At 31.3% G+C, this 17111-nt stretch overlaps 1 protein-coding gene and 1 non-coding gene across 2 annotated transcripts; one reads left to right on the forward strand and one right to left on the reverse strand.

Annotated features, from left to right (window-relative positions):
• Positions 1-334: 334 nt before the first annotated feature.
• LOC141716070 (small nucleolar RNA R71) lies at positions 335-441 on the reverse strand. The gene has a single exon (XR_012572801.1). It is a non-coding gene; the product is annotated as a small nucleolar RNA R71 (small nucleolar RNA).
• Positions 442-10486: 10045 nt separating this feature from the next.
• On the forward strand, positions 10487-12252 carry LOC141713319 (uncharacterized). The gene is made up of 2 exons (XM_074516679.1): positions 10487-11004; positions 11544-12252. Exons 1-2 carry the CDS (start codon positions 10819-10821, stop codon positions 12033-12035), a joined length of 678 nt encoding a protein of 225 aa, XP_074372780.1. The 5' UTR covers positions 10487-10818; the 3' UTR covers positions 12036-12252.
• The last annotated feature ends 4859 nt before the right edge of the window (positions 12253-17111 follow it).

Below are 17111 nucleotides of genomic sequence, written 5' to 3' on the forward strand. Positions count from 1 at the left end.
GATGACATTCAATCAAGTATCCTTCATCCGGACTATTCAGGCCAACACTTTTGAAATCAAGCCGGGCACTATTCAGATGGTGCAGAATTCTGTTTCTTTCGGAGGTGCTGCAACTGAAGACCCCAATATGCACATCAGGAATTTTGTTGAGATCTGTAGTACTTTCAAATATAATGGTGTGACTGATGAGGCTATCAAGATGAGGCTTTTCCCATTCTCTCTGAGGGATAAATCTAAGGACTGGTTACATTCTGAACCAGCTGGGTCCATCACTTCTTGGCAAGATCTTGCGCAAAAGTTTCTGGTGAAGTTCTATCCAATGGCGAAGACTGCAGCTATGAGGAGTGCTCTTACTCAGTTTGTGCAACAACCAACAGAATCTATGTGTGAAGCTTGGGAGCGCTACAAGGAGATGTTGAGAAAGTATCCACATCATGGTATGCCTGACTGGATGGTGATCACTGGTTTCTATAATGGTTTGGGGGCCCAATCTCGGCTCATGCTCGATGTAGCAGCTGGAGGCGCCTTGTGGGCCAAAAGCTATACTGAGGCTTATAATCTTATTGAAACTATGGCTGCAAATGAGCATCAAAACCCAACTCAAAGGATGATGCCTGGGAAGGTAGCAGTATTCTGGAAGTTGATGCAGCTACAGCTATTGCAGCGCAGCTCCCAGCGTTGTCTTTGAAGGTCGATTCTTTAGCCACCTACGGAGTCAATCAAATAGCTATGGTATGTGAGCTTTGTGCAGGTTCTCTTGCTACGGATTAGTGTTCTCTTGTTAATGAATCTGTTCAGTATGTGAACAATTATCAGCGACTGCAGCAGCCTGTGCCGGCTACTTATCATCCTAACAACATAAATCATCCCAATTTCAGCTTGAGCAATAATCAGAATGCTATTCAGCAACTATATCATCAAGGCGTAAGTAAACAGTTTAATCCACCTGGATTCCAGCAACCACAACATTATGCTCAAAGGCAATCATATCTTCAACAAGGAGGTGCTGCTCCACCTTCTAGTGCTAATTTCAAGGAACTAAAGCTGTTGTGCAAAAGTCATGATGTTTCTATCAAGACCTTGGAAAATCAAATCGGTCAAATAGCCAATGCAGTGCTCAATCGTCAACCTGGCACACTGCCCAGTGATACTGAAGTGCCTGGCAAGAAGGAAGCTAAAGAGCAAGTCAAGGCTATTACCTTAAGGTCTGGGAAGGTTGCTGATGCTGAAAAAGCAAAAGACGGAGAAGCTGAAGTTATTGATGAAGAAGAGAAGCAAAAGGAGAAAGCGGCGGAACCAATGAAGACTACTGTTGAACACACTCTGCCTGAGGGTAATACAGGGGAGAAACAGCTCTATCCTCCACCACCTTTCCCTAAGAGATTACAACAACAAAAGCTGGATAAGCAGTTCGGTAAGTTTCTGGAGGTGTTTAAGAAACTTCACATCAACATACCTTTCACTGAGGCTCTGGAGCAAATGCCTAGTTATGCGAAATTCATGAAGAGTATTCTTTCAAGGAAGGTGAAACTGGATGACCTTGAGACCGTTGCTCTAACGGAAGAGTGCAGTGTTGTGCTGCAACAAAAATTACCTCCAAAGCTTAAAGATCCAGGTAGCTTCACCATTCCTTGCACCATTGGCAAGTTGTCTTTTGACAAATGCCTGTGCGATTTGGGAGCAAGCATCAATCTGATGCTGTTGTCTATCTTCAAAATGTTGAATTTGCCTGATCCAAAGCCCACCTACATGTCTCTACAATTGGCTGATCATTCTATTACATATCCATGGGGCATAGTGGAGGGCGTGTTAGTAAAGGTGGATAAGCTCTTCTTCCCAGCAAACTTTGTCATTTTGGATTTCGAGGAAGATAAGAAGATCCCCATAATCTTGGGAAGACCTTTCTTAGCTACAGGCCGTACCTTGATAGATGTGCAGAAAGGTGAACTTACTATGAGGGTGCAGGATCAGGATGTGACATTCAATATATTCAAGACAATGAAATTCCCTACAGAAGACGAGAAGTGCTTAAAAGTGGATTTGATTGATTCTGCGGTAACTTCAGAACTTGATCATATGCTAATGTCTGATGCATTAGAGAAAGCCTTAGTGGGGGAGTTTGACAGTGATGATGAGGATGGCAATGAGGAACTACAATATCTAAATGCTTCTCCTTAGAGGCGAAAGCTAGACATGCCATTTGAATCTCTTGGTACTTCTGATCTCAAGAATCAAACCATCTATTGAGGAAGCACCTACTTTGGAGCTTAAACCATTTCCTGAACACTTGAGCTATGCCTTTTTAGGTGATGCATCTACTTTACCTGTTATTATTGCATCTGACCTTTCAGGAAGTGAGGAGGACAAGCTCTTGAGGATCTTGAGAGAATTCAAATCGGCTATCGGATGGACTATAGCAGATATCAAAGGGATCAGCCCTTCGTACTGCATGCATAAAATTCTGCTTGAGGAAGGTAGTAAGCCGACTGTTGAGCAACAGCGACGACTTAATCCTATCATGAAAGAAGTCATGAAGAAAGAAATTCTGAAGTGGCTAGATGCAGGAATCATATATCCTATTTCTGACAGTTTTTGGGTGAGCCCCGTGCAATGTGTACCGAAGAAAAGAGGTATAATTGTGCTAGCAAATGAGAAGAAAAGAGGAATAATATATCTTATTTCTGACAGTTCTTGGGTCATGCTAGTTCAATCAATTGTCTTGTCGATAGTCTTCCCAGTTCAATCAATTGTCTTGCCGATAGTCTTGCTAGTTCATTCAATTGTCTTGTCGATTGTCATGCCAATTAACAGATTGTTTTTCCAGTTCAAGTAGGCCTGTTGAATGAATTATAAAAGAACAGAAGTAGCAGAAGTCAATCATCATCCAAAAATACACTCAAGAACAGAAAAGAAAAGCAGCCGCATAAAACATTCCATCTTCAACTGCAAACTTCAAGATCATCAATTTCTAGTTTTAAAGTTAAATTCAAACAACTAGAAATCAATCTCTTGTTCTTGGTAACTATCTAGCGAATCAAAATCCCTAGATCTTAATCTCAAATTGCGGTTAGCATTTGATTCTTTTTATTGCAAAAATAGAAAAAGTTCATGTCGAATTTATTTTAGATTTGTGATAATTAATTTGAGATTAATCCCTTGTAATCGATACCATTGTTGTAATACCTTTCAAGTTTAATAATATTCTTATTTAACTTGAATTTTGTTTCAATTTTTATTCCGCACTAAATTCGATTAAACAGTATAGTTTGTATTCAACCCCCCTTCTAGAAACATATTGGGACCCAACAGTGATAAGCAATCTTCTCACAAATTGGGCGAGATTATTGTACATGACATGCATGTACTATAACAAGACTAAGTCAAATTGACAGCCCTAAGTAAGTTGTATGATAATCTAAGTTTGTATTTTGTATTGTATTACTTGAGTCTGTAAAAGTGTAAATAGATTAGACTGGAGTCTTTTTTCTGTAAATAGTATCAAGCCTAAGAATAAATTCTGGAAGAAGATCATGCCTCAGAGAAAGTGTGAAGAAGTTTGGAGTTGAATAAATCTGTTTTGAGAAAAACATTCTAAGTCAAGAAATCTACAAGTCACAGATCAAGTCATATAGAGAAGTCATTCGAGAACTCCAGAATGACTTATCGACAAGTCAAAAATTAGCTTATAGAGAAGTCCCAGAGATATCGACAAGCCAAATGAAGATTGGAGAGATATCGACAAGTCAAGTTATCATTAGAGATCTCAGAGATCTCGACAAGTCAAAATGTATATAAAGATCTCTGAGATATCGACAAGTCATTTCTCCAATAGAGAATTCACAGATATCGACAAGTCTTTTCTAGATGCAGAAATTCAGAGATCTCGACAAGCCAAATTCTCTTATAGAGAACTCATAGATTTCGATAAGTCAAAACAACTATAGAGAAATAAGAGATCTCAATAAGTCATTATACTTATCAAGATGTTGAGTTCTCTATATAACAAACTGGAGATCTAGATGTAAAACTCAAGTACAAAATGCAGAGCAATTCAAGATCCAAGATTGTTAATCAACAAACAAATCAATCACTGATTCGAAAAGTCTACAAAAAGTAACTTGAAGAGTACAAGATTAACTGACAAAGTAAAGTCACAGACATGCACGATTCACAAAGATACACTAGGCCAGAAATAGAAAATTTAGTTAACGTAAAGTAGGGTTTAACACATGCTATTGCATGCTGTGTAAAACCTGTGTTTACTGTTCTATAAAATAAACACGGGATGCTTTGTTTTAACTAGTAACAAATAGATCTAAAATTCTTGTAACTCTCTCAAGAAAAAACCTGAGTTCTTTATCAACAAAGAACCCAGAAATTTGTAGCAAGACATACTTGATTTTAATATAAAATTAAGTGAGTTTTGAAGATAGTGTGTTTATGTGCATGTTTCAGCATTTCTGTTAATACACTTTATCTCTCCAAATTAGATTGTTTTGTTCACCATATCCATAACAATTTCAAAAGCTTAAAATCATCTAAAACACATTCACCCCCTCTATGTGTTGTATTCATTACCTAACAATATCGCAATGCAACTAATTACAATCTCAACGAATTTCTGTAATTTCATAAACCTCAAAAATCCAACAAAAAAGCTATATGCAGCTATTTTGCATATATGGTTGATTTTGGTTGCATCTTATTTTTGAAAATATTTTCAGAAAATAGTAAAATCTCAAAAAAAACCATAGAAAAAAATAGTAGTTTTAACAAATTCTCTTTAAATAAATTAAATAAAACTGTAATTTCATAAATTAATTTTCAATTTTTTTCCTGAATATATATATATATATATATATATATATATATATATATATATATATATAGGGCTAGACTCAAATGAGAACTAGTTCCCCGGAAAACTAGTATGTTCGATAATTATATTTATGTGTTCTACAAATATTTTTTTTTACTATTTTTCTTCAATTGCATCAAAAATTCTCATAAACACATTTTAGTTGTAGATAATACTTTTAAAATTTTAATAAACAATGTCATAATTATTATAGAATACTAAATATAAAAGTATAGTATGTTCTGTAATTTGTGCATAAAATACGTATATGTTATGTAAAAACTTCCTCATATTTATATATATATATATATAATTTGTTTTCATTAACATAACACATGCATTTTGAATAAAAGATAAAAAAATAGACAAAAAATGAAGTATTCTAAGATTTTCTCCAATTAAGGTGTTCTCTATGGAACCCAACTATATATATATATATATTTTTTTTGACAATCCATTCAAGACTTTCTTAGATAGAGGTCCGTAGAGAACCATTATTGAAAAAATATAAATATATAATTTATTTTATTTTTTATCATATATAATTACAAATTTTAATTTATAAATGAAAAACAAAGTTGCACAATTTTTTTAAATTTATTAAAATTTAATGAAATAGTTTAAAATGATTCTCTAATAGAATTACAGTAAAATCACAATTATCCAAAATTATTCCACAGTTTAATCAAATTTTATTTTTTTTTCAAATTTCAGTTGTTAAACATTTTATTATATTTAAATATAATTATTATTTTACATTAATAACAATTTGATGTAATTCTTTAATAAAATCAAGGTTTTCAACGATTCTATTCTATATAAGAGTGTTCTGTTTTGAAGAAAGTTATATATATAGAGAGAGAGATATCCTATCTATATTTATTTTAATAAAATAAATTTGAAATCTAAACTTCTGTAATGGTTCCAAAACATGCGTGAAAAATAATATAAAATTTAAATACGATATGACATATAACTATATAAATATACTCACTTATAATACTCCCTCCATCTTATATTATGAGTCATGTTTTCACTAGTCAACACTCAAATTATTTAAATTTTGACCGTAAATTATGTATAAAATATAATTAGATAATTTTTAAAAGTAGTATCATTATAAAACATATCTAATTCTCTTTTAAATGTATTTTTTATTTTTTAAAAATAATATATAAAATTATCATAATTATCGATCAAAATTTGGTCAATTTAACTATATATCAGTGAAAATAAGACTCATAGTATGAAATGTGGTGAGTATATAATACATATACTTTTCGGTGCGTAAAAGAGTAAAATTCTAGAATTTTTGAAATTGAGGAAGTAACAAATTCAGAGCTTTTGTTGTCTTCATTTTCTATGCGTAAGCGTGAAAAAGAGAAGGGAAGCTTCGTACAAAATTTAATTTTTCAAAATAAAATCCAAAGTTATAGGTACCTATCAAGACAATAAATTTAAATAAAATAATTCCAAAGCATGCATTAAATGAGGATGGTCCATGCTTTCACATTTCATTAATGAAACTGTTTTATTCAAAACTTCATGTGTCTTGCTTATGTATGTATACATTGTTGTATCCTGCCCTATATTTAGATGAGAACATGTGTATTGATAAAACTTGTGTTGCGTGGTAAAAGGCCCGTGAGTACCTGATTCACTCAGACCAACTCTAACCTTTTACTTACGCAACTCCCGAATTTTTAATTTGTTTTTTTAATATATTTTGTAAAATTTCTCTAGTTGTTTAGTCCACTTTTTCAAAATTATTATTTTCGCAATTTTTTCACTTTAAAATGTTCGCACATGAGCACATATGTTGCTCAATATTTTGACATTAAATCGGAGATTACCGAGACAGTTTTCCTAATTTTTGGAGTGTAAATATGAGATGTCATTGTTTTCCTCCTGACACTTGTCCGCTTTAAACACACATATATATTTTTTATAAAATAACTTCAAAACTTTTCTTACGTAGTGTCTCAAGTACTTTGTAAAAAAATGAAGGTAATAAATAATTTGAAAATAAATGGAGTATGATCAATATTCTTTCTAGCAAGAGAAAAATCAAAAGCACTTGAAGTCGAATCATTTGAAAATAGGACGTTGTTGTTCGACAAGTAACTTTGACAATGAAATGTGTATCATGAAATAAGTGCTTTAGTTTGGTACCCATTAGTAATTTCGATTTAAATTGAATAATAGAGTACACTAATAAAGAGTAAAGAGTAAAGACTTGCTATGAAATGGATCAAACCGTTCACCATAATAGAAAGAGTGCATCAAAGCGTTCACCGTGATATAAAGAGTATAAATATTATTATTTTTTTGCATATTTACGTAATCATGATGCTTAATGATTTTTATATAAAGATGGTTACAAACACATCTACTTCATCCTTAACACATCTACTTCATCCTTTGACATCTTATCTCTCTCGAAAATTATAAAAATATACTCATACCGTGTGATAACATGGAGGGATCTTTTTTTCTGATAATACTTATTTAATTTCAACTTGTAAAACAAATATGTTGTCAATTTTCAGGTATTATACTTTTTTGAAAATTGTATAATACCTAATGAATATGAGTATAAATCTAAGAACAATTTATATTTTTATAAAATAATATATTTTTGATGTGTATAAGTGAAAACTTATTATTATTAAATTAATATTTTTTTTATTTCTGTAAATTTTTAAAACAGACTTGTGTTATATATTTGTGTGACACGGGGTAGAAAAGTGTTTTGAAACAACATGCCAATACTTTTATCTGCGTGATTCAAAAAATATTTTATTTTAGAAAATTTATAAATAAATTTTAAAAATTAATATTTAAATTCTAGTTGTCATGTAAATGACATAACTACCCATGATAAAGATAAATTTATTAATTAACTATTAAAAAATATGGGCAAATATGTAATAAAAATGTCCCAAATTTAAAAGTGGAGTTTAAATAATAAAAATATTTCCAGATTTTTTTCTCGAAAATTTTTCCCCGAGAATATTTTACAGAGAACCTTTTTTCCGGAAAATTTTTCCTGAGAAAATTTTTTTTGAAAAATTTTATCCCAAGATACTTTCTCGGGAAATTTTCCTGAGAACTTTTTCTTGCGATTTTTTTTCGATAAATTATTTCTTGAGAATTTTTTTTTCCCGGGAACTTATTTTCTTGATATTATTTTTTATTGAGAATTTTTTTCCTGAGAAATATTTTCCAAAAATTTTTCGTGAAATTTTTTTCAGGATAAAATTGTTTATTAGGAGAAATTTCTAAAACAAAAAATTTGTGGGAAAACTTTTCTCAAAAATTTTGTCACGGAAAAGTTTTTTGGAAAATTCTTTTCAAGAATTGTCTTTCGATAATTTATCCGAATATATATATTTAAAATTAATATTTCAATTTTTCGATAAAAAATTAATATTTCAAATTTTAGAAAAATCCTAAAAAAAATTCAATTTCTGAAATTTCGAAATAAAAGAAATAAAATTAATATTTTTAAACACTAATTTATTAATTCGGTGATCTTCTTATAAGTGGGCTTGAAAATAGATTTCGGGGAACACTTTGCACGCACACTACTAATATATTTCGGGGAGGAGTCCTGTATATGCTTCAAAAATTAAAATCATTGAATGCTGAATAAAAAACGGAAGATTATGCATTTCGACTTTTAAAACAATTTATTACGTCTTAATGACTTCTCATATTTAATCAGTCATAATAGTAAATACTAAATACTCCTATTGATGATGATGAACCATTAATGGAGGAATTATGAGGAAAAAAAGAGAGGTTTAGGTGGCGATCCACCCGGCAGATTCATGTAACTTTCATTAAATGCATTTTATTTTTCTTTATAGTATTTTTAAAAATTTGTTACGTGACCACTTTATATCCCACGTTACCCGTATTATCATCGTGTGGATAATATATTAGTCGTTCTTATTATTCAGCCATTTTATTTTAAAGTCAAAAAACTCGTACTAACCGTTTATTTATTTAGAGAACAACGTGAACGAATCATCACAAGTTTTAGAGTAAAAAACAAAAGAGAATAAATGCAAAGAGCATAGAAAGGCAAGCAATTTGCCAACTGCCGTTCGTTGGAGATGACTACAAAATAAATTAAATATAGAATGAACAATAAAAACAAACAGATAATTTATAAATGGATAATGACAATCTGAAAATAGAGATCCACAATATCCTACGTTTTTATTCCTTGACTCTAGGTACCCAGCTAAGTATTATCCAATTGTTCTTTTAAATTTTTAAAAAGTTCATTATCATACAATCTTTCCATCTTTTTGTAATGTAATTTATGTAAAGAAATTATAAAAACCGTTTTAAACATTTGTAATGTAAAGAATTTTTTGTTTTCTAATATTTTTTTAAAAAAAATTGAATTTCTTTTAAATAAACACAATTTTAAGAGAAACCACATATTTGGTATCAAATTTCACTAAATACATTATTTTTTATATTATAGCCAAATATATGTGCAAATTAAAATAAAATATCAAATAGATATTTATTTTTAAACATATTTTTATATAAACACTTTTTTTCTAAATCACGTAGAATAAATGAAATAAATAAATTAAAGAGAAGAATAATTAATATTTTAAAAGGAAAAATTATAGATATTATGAGATATGTTAGATTTTCCAAAATGATACCCGAGTGTCGTGGTATTATTGGTTATTTTCTCATTAATAAAATGAACCCCTTGTTATTGTAAAAAAAGAAAGAAATGGATCCCTTAAAAACTGGATCTCTCGTATATTAATATGAATTTTAGGAGCGAAATAAAATCATATATCATTCAATAATATTTTTAATAGGATATGTAGTATTTGTGGTTACTGAACATTCAATCCGCTCAACCACAAAAACCACCCGCAACCGATCTACATATTACGGATAATCACAAGACGCGGGTCGCTGTGGATGTAATTTTAGAAAATCGTTACTTTGCGATTTTGTTGCGAATTCATTATTTTAAAAACCGCAAAAATCCAATCGCAACTGCATATTATATAATTTAGTATATTTTTAAAAAAGATTTAAAATATACATATAAATAAAATTACTGAAGTATTGAAACTTAAACTTAAACCAATATAAATAAAGTCAAAAATTTTTGCATCGATTTCTATATTTTAGTATTAGTTTTTCTTTTGTAATATGTTACTGCATTATTGAATTAATTTGTCATTTAAATTTATTAAATTTTTATGCTTATTAATTTTTTTATATAAAATTTTATAATTTTTGAACCGCAAAGCCGATCACAATAAATTTGGTTGAATTTTATATATCAATAATTTAATTACGAATTAAAATATTAAAAAACCGTAAATTACAATTTTAAAACCGCACCCAGTACACAAATTGGTGAAGTGCATAAAATGAATAAATGAGAAAAGTCTGGGAGAGAAAAAGTTAAAAGAGAGAGAAAGAAGAAAAGATTAATGAAGATTTGTGTTTATGTGGCCCGCGGCTTGTGCTTGTAAATTGTAATAAAAACCCACAGTTGTCGACTAGCATTCTCCTGCCCCTCCTTCCTTCCTTGCTTGTATAATCCTATCCTATAGGCTATACATACATATATGATGATATAATAAAACTACTACTAATATGCAGCACATCAACGTCTCTTGATTTTTCATTTTCCTTGTCTGCATTAAATGCCGCCATTACTGACGACGATCCTTTTCTCTCTCCCCCCAACTCCTCATTTAATTCTCACATATTCTCATTAACACACCCCTCCTAATTACTCCACATACAACCAATATTCATCCCCTTCCCTCTCCTTCCTCCTCTTTCTCTCTCTCATTTTTCATTTAATTTTCCTTCTCTATATATACTGTTTGTTTAACATTAACAAACCCTCTGTAACTCTACCTCTCTCACATTTTCTCTCCCCAGCTTTTCAACCATACATGGCTGCTGATGTAACTTATCTTGTTCGGATAATGAACGCCTACAACGAAGACTCCAAATCAACGGCTCTGATTACTCGTGACTTACTTGGTGGTGCTACTTCGAACTCCACTGCCATTCATTCTAAAGAACTTGAACTTGATTTACATGTACCCTCTGGCTTTGAAAAACGTCTTGATTTAAAGGTACCTCCTCCTTTTCCTTTTTTTACTTATTTTTTTTTTGTTTTTTGTAGTTGGAAAGTTTAGAATTATATGTTTGTGGATTTTTCGTTGAATTTATGAGGCGAACAATGATTCATTTATCTGATTATGGTTTAATATCGGGTTTGTATGTTACATGCACGTATACGTTATTATGTATGAGCGGATAATATGATTTACCTTGAGATTTTCAGGGACAGTTACAATAATATGTTATGTATAAAGCTGGTCTTGTCAGGTCTTTTATTCTATTTCAAAAAAGATTGATTAGTAGCTGTTATGGAAGTAATCTGATTCTGTTTGTATCAGTATGATGAGAGATGCTATTTTTTAGTTTTATATAATTACAGTTTTTATTAGTTTTTGATCTTGATTCTTGTACTATGAATTCGAAAGCAGAGTACACTTATGAAACAGTGAAAGTTTCATTTCGTGTAGTACAATATCTTTTGATATTAATTCTGATTTCATGATATGCACTTGAATCTTACATTAAAATTCCTCCTTGAATTTTGTTGCAGTCAGGAAAAGTGTATCTTCAGAGATGTAATTCTCCAAATACATCATCTGCTTCCTCTGATCATATGCACCAGACCAATCAAACAGTATCGAAGCTTCAAGACTTGAACTATCTGCCAACAACTAAACCGTTGAACCTGTTTGATGATACTAGCCTGGACCTCAAACTCGTGCAATCGTCTCATTCAAAATCGACGTCCAATTACCAGAGTGTATGCACTTTGGACAAAGTGAAATCAGCACTTGAAAGGGCAGAGAAAGAGATGAATAGGAAGAGGTCCGTATCGATGTCACCTTCCAATTTATCATCTTCAGGCACCGGAACTGAAAGTATGGACTCTGAGGAGAAGTCATCTGCTTCTTTCGCTGCTGGTTGCCCCAGTTGCCTGCTTTATGTCCTGTTATCGAAGAGCAATCCTAGATGCCCTCGTTGCAATATGATTGTTCCATTACCTACGCCTCTTAAGAAACCTAGGATTGATCTCAACTTATGATTCTAGTATATCCTAGTAACACTAGTAGCTTTTCTTACAAATTTTTTCTTTTTTTATTATTTATAATTATCATTTTTAGCTTATAGTCAGCTGATTTTGGTTTTTGTATAGAATAGGGATTATCTTTGTAATTAACAGTTTATGATATATCAATGCATTGCAAATGTATTGTATTGCTTTTATATAAATAAAATAAAAAATAAATATCAAATGGTAGTTTCGTCAAATTTCTTTTAATGTATCGTTGATGTTCGAATTACTATTGTATATTAATGCAAAACTGCAAGCAATCGGTAAAAGGTAATCACGGAGTAACATTTACAGTAGTACTGTAAGTTGTGATTGGATGTGCAGGTTGCGGACATTTTAGTTGTGGTGTTGTAACATCATTGTCTTGGTTTGTTTGTAACTTGTTGATCTAAAACAGCACAGTAATGTCTGCTTTGATTTGAAATGCAGTACCTTAAACTTTGGTTCACGTATGGTTACTGTCGACTATGTCAAGTTTATCTCAGTGGACATTATATTCTGATGTTGCGAATCCTGAAGTGAGATCAATTCAGGCAAGACTCCTGTATGTATTAGTTTAGTTATAAAGAACATGTCTTCGCTTTTTCATTTCCATTTGCATGCCATAACCCAAACCTTACCGACCGGTTGCCATCCCTACTCTCAAGGCTACCGCTATTTATTCACTTCATTGCATTCGTCACATTCAGATCTTCTCCAGAGTTAGGTAGTTCAATATGTAAGGGTTGAAGTTAATAATCTACTACTGATCTACTACCTGCTCACTTGATCATGTCCATTTTTCGACATTGCTTCTTGAAGCCGATGTGCATTTAGTACATTTACTTGCACACCTAACAGATATAAATGACTATTATATCTCTACATTTTTGTAAGTGGTTAACCTACCCCTGATCATAAGAGTTGAATGCAAACCTGTTCTCAATCAATTTTTCTGTGAAAATATTAAAATCATACTTGTTTCAAAGTATATTCATTAATGATCCCAATTTAATTAATTCTTGTATGTTGAATTGAACTTCCCAAAAAGAAATATCATAACTGCTGCTGTGTTAATAAAGTCTTGTGAATGAGCCAACCTTTTGATTTCTACTACTAGTACTGGTTTTGATAGATTGCCTAAAACAAAAACTTGCTGTGAAGTCAAACACAGAGATGGTAGTAAAGTCTAAACTTGATACCTTTGACGAATTAATGGTGTTTACATTACTAATGCCACACGTTTCATTTTATTTTCTGACTTCAAATCTCAGCCTTAAGCTGTTCTTTCTGTTCTACCCCAGAACATTAATGATTGAATATGAACATAATTATAATAGTTGATTCCAGGTGAATTCATTGAAAAATAAAGGTCCTTACTATTTGTACTGGTGTTTGGCTGGCTAACAGACGGCCCTGAAATTTACCGGATCTTAGTTAAAATCAGTTTATATGAACCTTAGTACGTTTATCCTGCATGTATTGTATATTTATTATATATTCAAGATTTGAAAATTTTGAAGTTCATAAATATTGAGGATGCTAGACACAGGTCTTGTCCAGTAGCAAAAGGCCACTCCAATGACGGTGAATACATTTATATTTACTTTGTTAATGCAAATTAGGCTATGATCACCTATTGATATATATATATACTTAGCAGCAGAGTAAAAATAGACGTGGCTTAGATGCTAAGTTGAATTGTGCTGTCCTCGTATCTCTCAGTTCATCGAAGATCAGCTGCTCGCTCTTAGAATGTGCTAATGTGGGAACAATGGTGATGGATTTGATCAAAAAGATTAATTTTAAAAATCAACAATGGTGTTTATGAACTTTCATCCATCTACATTCTGTTTTTGTGAAAAGAATCATTTATGATGAAACAACTTTTGTAGACAGATTATATAAATATGGGGATTTATGAATGATAGATTAAATACAGAAAGTGACATATATCCATGCAGTTTAAGTGCTCATGCATCAACAAGATGTCATCTTTTACTTGCTTCAAGAACTTGAATAGATTTTGTACCATTCTTTTACATATTTACTGACTACTATTTTCTATGATGAAAATGGTGTTGTGCCTTAATTGAAACCAGCAGTTTCCACCTAAACTACCATAACAACAATACCAGGATAATAGTAACAGTATGGTTGTTTCTGTAACTCTAACATCCAAAATTTAATACTTTGCATTGCATATTTGCATTTACTAGTTCAATTCATTTTACATACCTAACTCTCAATGAATGAGAATTATCGTACTACATATGTTATGATCCTTTTAAATACTCTAGACCTAATAAACACTGAAGTACTTATTCACATTCAATCTGATCCAGCGACTTCTTTAGGCTTGCCAGTTAGTATATGGAGTATACAGTATCTAGCCAACCTCCTGTATTTCTTAAATTACCCCTTTACATGGGAAAGTAACTCTCTCCTCCATGGAATAGCGAAAAGGTCTGCATACATATTACCCTTTTCAAACCGGTTCCAACCATAGTTGGAAATTTGGTTTGTAAATCGCTGTTCGTGGCCTAATTGCTCAATTACATATATAAATTTGTTGCAGAAATGTTGTGAAGTTATATGGTTGTTTTTTTGAGTATCAGTTTCTGAAAATGCAGGTTGTTTCATGTGAATTAGTGATGGCAAAGTAACAAGGACAATTTACTGATGCCACAGAAAAAGGTCTTTAAGAAATCTAGTTGTACTAGGTTCGGTGAGCAAAAAGCCATAGTAGAGGTAGTTCTTACATATGTTGCGATGCTGATATTTATTGGGACCCAAGTGGATCTAGATTCTAGACTAAGAAATCTAATCAAATGGTACTTCAATGTTTGAAATGTGGCATAAAGGGATCAGGGACTCGGGGGTGTATACGATATGTTGTGAACTAAACAATTATATGTGTAATAGTTGAAGCCAGACTCATTCACTTGTGTTGCTGCTGCATTTCAAGTTTAGGTTGGAGACTAATTATGACTATTTGTGTACTTCATATTACATATGGCTTTAGTCTATGTTAGAGAACAAACCTAACTGTGTGAGATGACCAACAAAGTAACAAATAGTCTTCTCAAATCAAGACAGCCCTTTTATATCTTGTTACTTGTTAAAAATAAACATAGATCAAGTTGAGCTATAATCAACAAAAAGGCATTTCATTTGGTTTCAACAAAAGGCATTTCATTTAGTTCTTGGTTCTCTACTTATTCCCGAGTTTTTTTTCAGAAGCAGTCGAACAACACATAAAAAAGCAAAAAAATAGAAGTTAAATACTTTCCGACCAATTTGAAATGAATTTGATATACAAAAGGACGAATGTTATAAAAATCGAAAATTGGAAAAAAATGTCGAGGTACTTATTGATTAATCGGAGAATCACAACTTAATCGGAAGAAAAATTATATGCAGTTTTAGTGCCCGTTTGGGAAATCTTAAAATAAGTAACTTATGACTTAAAATGATTAAGTGCGAAATAAGTGATAAGTTGATAAATACTTATAAGTTCTATAAGTGTTTGGATAAATTTACTTATAAGTCAGAATTTTTTTTACTTAAATGAATTAAAACAAATAATTATTAAATATAATTATCTTAGTTCATGAATCTTAAATTATAAAATATTTAAAAATTTATATTTTAAAATCAAAACTTTAGAAAAAAGTGAAAAAATGAAAATAAGTTGGAAAAAAGTACGTCACTGCCAACTTTCAACTTATCAGCTTATAAGTTGTAAATTCAGCTTATAAGTTGGGTCGACAAACACTCGTCGATAAGCTGTTAAGGGCTTATAAGTCATAAGTGGCTTATAAGCCGGTAGCCAAACAGGCCCTTAAATTATACTAACTTAAATCTCATGCGATGCACAAATTTCTGTTAATATTTAAAAAATTTATTTATCCCATCATATTATAATTTTAAAATATATATCTAAATATATAATAATTATAAATTTATAATAAAAATAATAGGATAATAGTTTAGTAGAATAAGTAGACTAAATCTGGTAGTTTAACAATTAGTTTAGCGGATATTGTTAGGAATATATTGTGAACTTGATAATAAGTTAAACAAAACACCTTATTAGATTTAAATTAGTGTTTTTGTAGCTCTCGACGTATGTTTTATTATAGTCCCGACGAATAAACTTTATAGTCCCGACGGATGACAATTTAACATCCATCGAGAGTGTAGCTTATGTAACAATAAGTATTGTAGCACTTCTCTGCAAACAATAATGTTTTAGTTGAGTAGATACTGTAGGATTCTTTAAGTCATGTTGACTACTAGATTGATATGCAGAATAGGTTGGCTTATTGTAAATATAAGATGTCTTATAATTCTGTATAAGTGAAATAAAGTCAAGTGGCAGAAAGACTCCCGACGGATGATCTACAAAGGCTCCCGACGAATAATCAACAAGGCTCCCGACAGATGATCAACATAATCCCGACGGTTGATAATATTCAAATTAGCAGTTGACAGTGACAATACAGTCACATGCGTCAGGTGTTTGCAAATGGAATGTGGCATCCTAATTGCAGGACTTAGAGAACAAAGAAGCATTACCATTTTCATGCAAATATGAAGATATTCAAAGATGCTGGATAGAGTAATGTAGCAACATGAAGTTAGACTAGATATAATTTTGTTTTATTGTCTTGTCTTACTATCATGTAACTTGGTGATATATAAACCAAGAGAAGCAAGTAGAACAACTAACTAAGTAAGCATTATTTTCAAAGAGATAGAAAAAACTGTATCTGTTAAGATTTTCTCTATAAGTTTTTAAGTTTACTTGTAAGCAGCTGTGTGCTATTCAAGTATCACAGAGTTCTCATACTAATTTATATCTCTGGTAGATAAGTTCAAATCCATCAGAAAGTTTTAAAGCTTTGTGTTTTATTACTTTGTGTTTTGATTTCAATTCAAGTTTTATTACACACTTCTTGCAAATCAAACACTGTTATATATTAAGTAAGAACAGTCTTAAAATTCAAAAGGAGCCATAATTACATTCAACCCCCTTCTGTAATTCTTGTTGCATTGTTTGGG

Source organism: Apium graveolens, chromosome 3 (genome assembly GCF_009905375.1).
Source record: "Apium graveolens cultivar Ventura chromosome 3, ASM990537v1, whole genome shotgun sequence".
NCBI lineage: Eukaryota > Viridiplantae > Streptophyta > Magnoliopsida > Apiales > Apiaceae > Apium > Apium graveolens.